Source organism: Telmatherina bonti (genome assembly GCF_933228915.1).
Source record: "Telmatherina bonti genome assembly, chromosome: 7".
In the NCBI taxonomy this organism is placed as follows: domain Eukaryota; kingdom Metazoa; phylum Chordata; class Actinopteri; order Atheriniformes; family Telmatherinidae; genus Telmatherina; species Telmatherina bonti.
In genome coordinates, this window is record NC_136625.1 from 24844494 (window position 1) to 24855220 (window position 10727).

Genomic DNA, 10727 nt, shown 5'->3' on the forward strand with positions numbered 1-10727 from the left:
TGCTTTGTTTCATGTCTGTTTTTATTTGTGTAAAATCAGCAGCTGCAAAGTATGAGCTGTTAGAGAAATGAGGTGTTAACCACAGTTAGGACAAAGATTGGCAACGATCTCAAAGTAGCAACACACTCTCTCACCCATACATAGATTGGCACAACTGCATGTAAACATGAACACACACCACTTTCATAACCCTGAAGTCATAACCACCTTGTGGTGTGATGCTTTCAAAGACCGTTACTGATGTTGGCATACCAGTTAACCACGTTTTTCTACAGTACATAACATGGAGAGAAAAACAATGTATTCATAGTACGGTTATTTCTGTTTCCAGGTATAATATGTGAACTTACAGCGCTTTGTCCACAAGATCCTGCTTCTCCTGGAGCTCCTGCTTCAAGCTCTCTACTTCCACCTTCAGCTCGATGTTCTGCAACAGACCAAGAGAAACTCATCAAGCAACTAATTAACCACATGATCACCTGATATTCTATGTTAGAGGTGCAATATCAACATAAAGGGTCATTAGTGTCAACATTTCAGCATCAGTGTAAGTTTTTTTTTTTTTTTTTTAAATTTAACCTTCAGAAAACTGGAAACATCTGTGAGGGTAAAATCCATGGTGAGATGAGGGACAATATCCCAGTGTGTTAAAAACTTTACAGTTGGGTAATGTTATTGCACAAAGCACAAAAAAAAAACCTCTTTAGGACCCTCATTAAGACCCCTCACTCATTTGTCTTTTATCTTAGTTATACTAAATATCCCTCCTCTCCACCATACTGTAATCATCCTGCTGTGTGAATCAGGACTGGTGGGTGTTTTGTATCATCAGTACAGGATATCTGACCCCGCTGTCATGGCTGTTATATTTAGAGCAGGAAAATTTGCAGCAGCTCAGATACTCCCTCATGGAGCCAAAGGCTGAACTCCACAGTTTGTTTACCTGCCAAAGTCCACAGGGGGCATTCAACTTGCCAATAACTGCTCCTACACTGGTCTATGTGACAGAGGATTTAAACAGAGGGTAGAGCTCACTCTTTCTATTCTGCCCAAAAAACACATGTAAGCGAGGTTAGTTATAGGTCTGCTTGTCTTGGTCTGCTGGATTCAGATCAGATGCTGCTTTCTCTAACCCATTATGTTTATTATGTCCATAATGTTCACAAAAAATGTCTCTAAATGCGTGATTGACAGACGTATTTGTATTAATTCTGCATGTGATCAGGGCAAACAAAAATAGCGACGGTCATCATCTGAAGATGTTATTTTGATCAATGCATGCTTTAATCTCGTTCATCATTTCAAAACAAATCAAACTGATTAAAATATTTTCAGTAAATAGTGTATTTAATTTGATTAAGTTTATCATCGTGCATTTGAAACCCAACAGTAATTTTGAAGGTTTGTGTTTTGCTCTTAGACACCTTTTCAATGTAATTCTTTTTATTTAAAAAAAAAAAAATTGAGCTTCTGTAGCATTAGATAAAGCACTTTGAATGATATGAATGATCACAAAAACTAGACCTCAAATTAAAAATGATTTGCAGTCTCTCACAGTATCTTACTGATGGGACTGTAATGGCAGGATTTAGTGGCTTCTGCTGCAGCATATTCCCACAGGGTGCAGGCATGCACAGCACAACACAATTCAACTAAAAAACTGTTCAATGTCACCAGAACCTCAAATGTTGTTCAGTTCAAAAGTTATGGTATACAAATGTGTTGATGGACCTGACTGTGCTATACACACCTTTAAGTCACCAGTCATCACTCAGTAAATATATAAAATCTAGTTTTCTCTTTGCCAGATCCTCAATGTTGCTCCTCTTGCTTTTTGGTTATCTGTTGTTAGCTTATTGCTTTATGATAAATGAGTTTAGCTGGATATATATTGAAGTTTGTGCTGCTCAGTGCTTTGGGTTGGGCTCTTTTTAACAAGTATTGTTGTTCTTTTACACCTGCCTGCCTCACATTTGCTGAGTCTGCCTTTATTTTCTTCCTATGAGTGTTTTATTCTCTCAAATACATGACAATGTTCTAAAACTTAAAGCCTTATAGGTCAAACAGTTCTGACTAAAAAACACTGAATAATTGATCAAAAAGATCATTTGGGAAAACAGCTAAACAAAATTGTAGCTTATTTGCAAAACTGGCACAAAAGCAACGAAAACAGTCAACCAGAACTTCCATGTTACTATTTCTATACTGATCTCATCTTCTGGTTTGGTTTAATTCTATTCAAGGACAAGGGAGGACTGGAGCCAATCCCAGCCACTGTCAGCTGAGAAGCACGTACGCTCTGGACAGACAAAATGAGAAAGATTAGATCGACAACTCAAAGGAAGTGATTAGTTGAATTTTAAAAATGTGCTGGTGCACCAACTCCACTCGTCTAAAAAGGCAAAATGATCAGAAAAACATTACAGGCAATCATTTTAATCCTAGCCTTGTCCTGAAAAAAGTCTGAAAACGTAGGCAGACATTGTTTTACTGTGTGTCAACAATGTGGTTTACAAGAAGCCAATGACCCATCGAGAAAACAGCTCTATATTTAGACACGCACCAAAATGCACCTGCTACTTTGACTCCCTCCTGGCTTGGGGGACCCTCAGCAACAGCTCCACGTTTAACCAAGTCAACCAGCACACGTGAACTAAACCCACCTGCAACAATGTCACTGATCATGTGTTTTTGAGGCATCGTCAGATTTTATTATGACCGTGTTCATTCTGTTGAAATCTCTTTTTTTTAATTGAATCATTTGAATCATAAAAAATAAACAAAAAAACTAATTATGTATTTATATTGTTGCTTATGGGATGACAAAGTTATGCTTCTCTAATTATATATTTTGTCAAGATGTTACAACTGATATGATGTGAAAAAAAAATCATTACCCACCAACATGTGTAATGATGAATGGATTGTGTCTTGTGGACCATCATCTGAATACATGTGATAAATAAGTCAGAACATTGAAACCTGCTCTATAAATAGAGATTCTCCAGCTCTCAGAGAGATCACTATGTACCCAGGACTTACACACCTCCTCTGTACTGTGTTACATTGAAATGTTTCAGGGAGACGACAGTATTTCTCTGCTGTAGGCAAGATAAACAACAACAATGATGGAAGAAAGATTTAGTTTCCAATAAAAAGTGATTTTACTCAATAACATTTAGTCACACACACACAGTACAAGATTGTAAAGCTCATCAAGGATTAAACATCAGTCGCATGTCAGTAAAACATAGGATCAGTTTACACAATCACTTCTGGCATGCGGTGACTGTGAAAGATAAGTGGAAGAAGGCTGAGGTCTTGTTTGGCTGGATCAGGGAGCCATTAAGTTGTCTCATATCAAAGAGTTGTTGCTGATCAGAAGGGATTTAGACTAAAAGGACGGAGAAAGAACAAATTCTAAATGTTAGCTGCTGACTTTTATAAACAGACAACAGCTGAACTTGTTGTAAATGTAGTTTTCATGCTGACAGACACATGGATCCAATACATTTAGTAACAGAGAACAGCAACAAAAATACAAATGGTGCACTCCTTAAAGACTTAAAGAAAATGTTTAAAAACACATAAAAGTGTCAGCAGAGATAACACTGCTGATATACACTGAATTGCAAGCAATAAGAGAGAAAATAATCATAAATCTAATATGATGCATTTTGGAACAAAAACAGCACAGAAAGAAAACCACACAGATACACAATTAGTCCATGAAGACACATCTACTCTCTATGTAGTAGATTTCCATCTCTGCACAGATTCAAAGCCAAACAAAACAGCAACAGCATGACTTTATTGTGTCACTTCACAGTAAATACACGTAAAACTGTGAGAAGAGACTTGCTGTATCAATATAATGTTGGCCTAATGTTTTGATGCCTGACTGATCCGTCATTCAGTTCTTATGTGAAACTAAGGGGAAAAACAAAACTTCTCTCAGTTATTCTCATGTGGTTGCATCTGGTGTTTTTGTGAAAGTCAAAGCAAATGTCAAAAGATGAAATATTTGCTGGAGGTAAAACTAACAATTAACCCTCTCTAAATGAATGGCTGGCTCATATTGCTCTTTTACACAGCTGGCTTAGGCTTGAATCCCAGACTTTTGGCACACATCAGCCTCTCTGCTTTGCTCTAACACTCCTTCTTGTCTATCTTCAGTACAATAAAGGCCAAGACAGCCAAAAAATCTATACGACCAAACAAAGAAAAGATAACAACTTAACAGAGCATTTGTAAAGATGGCCTGTCCATGCTAAAGCAACAACAGACCAACAAACACAAGACCGGTTAGCATCACCCGAAGCCTGAAGAGGAGGAGCCTGAACTATCGGGAAATGTTATTCTGTGTGAAATTTCTTACACACACACACACACACACATACCAGTGTGTATATATATATATATATATATATATATGTATATAATTTCTTACACACACACACACACACACATACCAGTGTGTATATATATATATATATATATATATATATATGTATATAATTTCTTACACACACACACACACACACATACCAGTGTGTATATATATATATATATATATATATATATGTATATAATTTCTTACACACACACACACACACACACATACCAGTGTGTATATATATATATATATATATATATATATATATATGTATATAATTTCTTACACACACACACACATACCAGTGTGTATATATATATATATATATATATATGTATATAATTTCTTACACACACACACACACACACATACCAGTGTGTATATATATATATATATATATATATATATATGTATATATACACTGGTATGTGTGTGTGTGTGTGTGTGTAAGAAATTTCACACAGAATAACATTTCCCGATAGTTCAGGCTCCTCCTCTTCAGGCTTCGGGTGATGCTAACCGGTCTTGTGTTTGTTGGTCTGTTGTTGCTTTAGCATGGACAGGCCATCTTTACAAATGCTCTTTTAAGTTGTTATCTTTTCTTTAAGCATGTCGCTGATGCTAACCAGTCTCAGAAACCTTGGGGTTGTGTTTGATCAGGCCATGTCTTTGGAGAGTCACACCCGACAACTGACCAAAAACAGTTTCTATCATCTAAGAAACATCTCTAAAGTAAGGAGGTTGTTGTCAAAATCAGATCTTGAAATGATCATCCATGCTTTCATCTCGAGTCGCATTGATTACTGTAACTCTGTTTTCACTTACATAAATAAGACAACTCTAAATAAGCTTCAAATTGTGCAGAACTCTGCTGCCAGACTTTTGACAGGTGCAGCCAGAACAACCCACATCACCCCTGTCTTGTCACGTCTTCATTGGCTTCCTGTTAAATTTCGCATAGATTTTAAAATTTTAGTATTGACCTTTCAGGCGTTACATGGTCAGGCCCCTCAGTATATCACCGACTTACTATGTCCATACTCTTCTGGACGCTCTCTTCGGTCTTCTGGCCAGAACCTCCTGAAGGTTCCAAAAACTCGTTTTAAAACTCGTGGTGACCTGTCTTTCCAGTCTGTTGCTCCCAGACTCTGGAATGAGCTGCCTCTGTCCCTTCGTGTGCTTGACTCTGTGGACTCTTTTAAAATGCAGCTAAAGACTCTACTGTTTAGAAGAGCTTTTGGTTGATTCTTGGATGATTTTAATTCTTGCTGATTGTTGCTGATTGTGTTATTGTACCCATTTTTATGTACAGCACTTTGTGATTTTTATCTGTGAAAAGCGCTTTATAAATAAACTTTACTTACTTACTTACTTACTTATGGTGCATCTATAAATGGTAATTCCAGTCTGATTAGAAATCTGAAATTTCTTTTTTGTAACTGGTGCTAGCTAAATGGATAAATAAATAAACACCCTATCATGTGCATCCACAGACAATTACAGATTTGATTTGATGTATTATTCTGAATCAACATTTTTTCAGATTTTTAAATGGTCTCACAGATGCTATCGGAGTTTCAATTTATTCCAGTAAATGAGAATAAATTGATCAAGTTTAACTGATGAGAGCATCTTCATGAATTCTGACCTCTACACACTATAAACAGGAAAAGTGAGGAGCATCTACTGTCCGGAACAACTGCATTAAACAAACATTAGCTTTATCTTGGTAAAACAAACACATGATGCACCACCTCAGCCAGATCAGTGTGACAGCTGGTTCAACAGAGGAAATAAGAATCATCAACTCTTATTAAGCCACAATCAAACTCTTGACTTTAAAAAAAAAAAAAAAGTCTGTGTACAGAGCAAAAATGATACGATGCTGCTAATGTTTTTATTTGTGAAAGGACCCTTTTCTAATAAAGAGCAACCACTCAGTTCCATTAGTCAAAAGATAGTACTTGTCCTACTCACTGTGCGGTATACATCTTCACTGCTCTCCTCATACTTCTGCTGAATCCTCTCCTCCAGGAAGTAGATACGGAGCTTGAGGCTGAAGTTCTCCTTCTTCAAGTCATTCAGGTGCTGTGATAAAGTACGGTAACTGTTAGACATGACCGTCAAAGAGCACCGACACTGCTTGGCATGTCCTTTATAAATCAGAAAAAAGCAGCTGCTTTGGACCAGTCCGTATAATGGAGGGATACGGGGTCCATTTTAAAGAGTCAACGCTGGTCCTCGTGTAAAAGTCCTGTTACTGTCAGACATGCTGCCTTATCCATAGGAACACACTGTACAAAAAGAAGTCTTTACAAAGTTGCATCCCAGCCTCTAATAGGCCACAGGGACACAAGCTGCAAAACCATGCACACTACGACTAACACATTCACACACAAACACACACACACACACAAAATTGTCTTTTAGGGTGTTTGCAGTGCAGAGGGCTACTCTGCAGCCCAGCAGTCAGAGATGCAGCCGTGTCAACTCCATGGTGTGTTGTGGTCTGCCTGGGGATATGACAGGCACTTATGTTACTGGAAGAGTCATCTCTGGAATCCCAGACTGCCAGGGGAGATGGTTGGAAGCGGAGAGGAGGGCGGAGGGGAGGAAGGGGCAGGAAAAGAGTTTAAATGGGCACTTGCAACACAATATGAAGAGAAAATCTCACCCTTCTGAATAAAGCAAATGCTGAAAGGAACACACAAAAGCTTGATATGATGGAGGTAGAGTAATGTGAGTTTTATTATGTCCCTTTTATTTTGCTGTCTAACTGTAAAATGCACTGAAAATAAATACAATCTTTTAGAACTGTGTTTTTTTATATACTTTGTAACTTGTTCCACATCAACCTCTGTCTTACAATCAAAACAGTGATTTTAATCTGCTGAATTAGAGACGTGACAATCTAACTGATATTTCTTTTTCTCTTGTTGTTTGCTAACTAAACCAGTCAATCAGTTTCTTATTTACAGATCAATAAGAGTGCTGATACAATGAAAATGTCTTTCACATTATGAGTTATCTGACTCACATTATCACTCCTTAAAGTAACAGCAGACTACAGTATATGGGCCGACAACAGCTCTCTAGGGCTTTTTGTTGTTGTTACCGTATGGTCTTAAAGTGAATAGAATTTAGAAATTTAGGCCCCTTATGGTTTAGTCATAGTTATCATAGTTTATGTAGTAGTAGCAGGCAAAAAGAAAGCTACTTTAAGTGCCAAGAACAGAGGGGTAGACAAGGACAAGTTAGCATCAAGCTACAGCTATAGCTAGAAAAATATTTTAGATAAAGTAACTTATCCAACTATTGCACTTTGTTTCTTCTTGTGTCAAACAATGGTGGAAAAAAAGTAATGTTTCTTATAAACTATATAGAAAAAGGCCAGTCTTTTTTTTTTTGCAACATTTTATTTTTAATCAAGATGTCTTGTTTATGACTTCTGTGTGTCATCGATAGAGAAACACGTCCATCCATTTCAGACCTAAACCTGCTGAGTGATTTCCAAAAGTTAATGCAGCACAACCTTATTTCACCTGCATGAACCCTCTCAGGAACATGGCCATGTTAAGGGGTTTTTCCACAGTCTCCACCTTTCTGACCGTAGGAGTTAAAGACTAGAAAGAGCTTGAGGGGGGTGGGGGTGGCTCTTTACAACAGGCCTGATAAGGAGGTAATACTTCTGAGACTGCTGAACCTTTGATCTGACTGATCAAGTAATTCCATTGTTTGTTTTTTCTCAGTTTCTGTCTTGGTCACCTTAGCCTTGATCAAAAATTGCTCATGAAACCAGTAAAATAAAGTTCTACTGCAGAAATAGTTGTTATTATTCATAAATACAACAAAAGTCCTTGGAAAAACAGCCTTGGGCCATTTAAGTTCTGGGTGCTCTTGTTCAAAAAGCAGCTTTAGACTGTAGAGTGGACACAGCTGCAACATGTGTTATGAAGTGTTTTGACATAACAAGAATCATAATCAGACACAAGTGCACTGATAGGGTGAATTAATCTAATATTATCATGACTCCAAGGACAAATGTATTCACTCATTTCATGACATAGGATTGTTGTGATTGTTTTTAGATTGTTATTGAAGTGAAGCCAATTCTTTCAACAATTAGCAATTAATGGACCAAAATGGAGAAGTTTGTTGTGTAGTTGGATCCATTCGTATACAACAGTCTTTGCTAACTGCCCGGTCTGTGGTTGAAAGCAGCAACCAAACAGTTTAAAAAATTTAACATCACTAAAGAAAAGTTCCTTGGAGAGCTCTGAGTACGTCTAGGTGGAGATAAATCTGCAGCAGTGTCAAAAATCAGAAAGTGTTGAGACAAAATGCTCACCTGGACTGTGAAATAAACTAAGACAGACTGGCGTGAGCAAGGCAAACAAGTGAATGGAAAGAAGTTAAAAGAAATAGGAGATCTGGGAGCTGGGAGCCACAGTGCTATTAATAGGGAGGTGTCCTGAATCACGCAAAGTGGTGAATCCCTGCATGTCCCTCTGAGACAAGAGTGAACTGAAAAAAGTAGTAAAATAAAGCAAAAGACTTTAAAAAGGAAAGAATAACAGGTTTGTGTGGTCAACAAACCAAGACAGAGCAGTTATGTCATATTAAAATCTGAATGCATTCAGTGAGTGTGCTAATTACAGTGTCACATTGCGTCCTGTTGCTAAATAATTCAGAGTAAAGATAGGCTAGGCGCCAACTCACGTCTCGCTACAACATTAGGAATGACATCATATATACAGACGGTGCTTTTTAACAACTCCACCGAGTGCAGCCACGCTCATGTTCATACATTCACGTTTCAGTTCTCAATCAGTCTAACAGATAGCCATAATACTGTGCAAATAATTGGCAACGTGTGCTATGGAGTGTTAATGTCTGATGTAAAAGTGACACATCCATGGTGGGCAGCCATGTAAGCGACTACAGCTGAGTAGGTGTTGCTTCGTTTGTGACTGGTTTGTCACATCTCCTTTTTCCAACAGCGCTCAGCTGCTCCTTCTACAGCAGCTGTGTTTTATTCTAACCACATGTATAATCAAAGATAGTTTTAGAAATGAATGCCTTAAGTCTGCAATGTAGAAAAAGCCTCTGAGGTGATGCAATATTTTCCAACATAGCCAGAATATTGAACATTCATTTGTACTTTTTATCAAAGTACTTGTACTTGCCATCAAAGTCCTGGCAAAGAGAGCAGAAAGGGGCAGCTTCTGCCTGTGGATAAGGAGGAAATATAGGGACTGGGAGCCCAATACCTATAAGGCATCAGCAGAGGGTGGCAGAGAAAGATCTCTGCCATCACTCCGCCACCAGGAGACGTACTGGGGTTAAAGGAGGGAAACGACCATGACTGGTGGTCCTCAAATGATGACCCATGCATGCCTAAGGAGATGTTTGGAGTACATTTGCTTAAATGCACTGGAGGAGATGCGTCACAGAGCAATACCCAGCAGACACAGTTGTACATTGTCCAGTAATAATACATATGAGACTAGAAACCTAAAGTATGCCATGCAGCGCCTGGAGGCAGATTAAAATAGCAGGAGGTTTCTAGGTGTTTTCCATCCAACATTTTCAGCTGGAGATATTCTCTTTTTTTCTGTACTGTCTGTTCTCCACATAGTTTGGATTTGTGCACGAGTTTTAGGGTAACTTTTCCAATTTCCTCAATTCTTGAGCTACTCTGTAGAAAAGAAAGAGATCCACAGGATGGCACTGTGGAGCACTTTATATATTATACTAATACACTTATTTAGAACAAGATAGTTTCAGTCACATCAAGCTCCTCTATTTGAAAACAAAGGATCTCACCTGTTCAAATTGCTTGAGTGTATGAGGCTGGAGAGGAGGAGAGTTGTCTGTTTCATCAGAACACAGATCTAAACAAGAGAAAAAGGAGAAAATGAATAAAGAAAGTCACAAAAACACAATGCAACAAAGAAAAAAAATCTACAGGTGAAGAAAATCATGTTTCATCAGGCAACTGCAAAAATTGTCTGGATGTCATGATTTCACACAAGATGCAACAAAAATGAACGCAACCTGTCATGTGACCTGTGATCTTGGATGAAGCCTCTTCTTCCACAGCACTGTCAAAGAAACAGCAAAATGACAGCACAAAGATTAGATGAGCATAGTAGAAAGAGATAGACTGACTAATATATACATTTTAAAAAGAACAAACACCAAAAACATCTGAAACTCTTAAACATTAACCACTGTGAGGGAGCTAGCAGCTTTACTTTGTGAACAAAGAGCTCTTCTCAATTATAACCCCTGCAAAAGGGTCACAGCAGGGAACATATGAGGTGGTGGG

General features: G+C 37.9%; 1 protein-coding gene across 8 annotated transcripts in view; it reads right to left on the reverse strand.

The window, feature by feature from the left end:
• LOC306758382 (myomegalin) overlaps positions 1-6916 on the reverse strand; it is a 37087-nt gene extending 30171 nt beyond the window's left edge. For 6 of the 8 annotated variants that reach the window (XM_079243704.1, XM_079243699.1, XM_079243703.1 and 3 more), the window contains exons 1-2: positions 6374-6916; positions 351-427 (exon numbers count right to left, since the gene is read on the reverse strand). In XM_079243704.1, coding sequence (XP_079099830.1) covers positions 351-427; positions 6374-6514 — 218 coding nt within the window. In that variant the 5' untranslated portion in view covers positions 6515-6916. The remainder of the gene's footprint in view (positions 1-350; positions 428-6373) is intronic. The other 2 variants (XM_079243702.1, XM_079243701.1) reach the window with 1 other exon arrangement.
• Positions 6917-10727: the final 3811 nt, after the last annotated feature.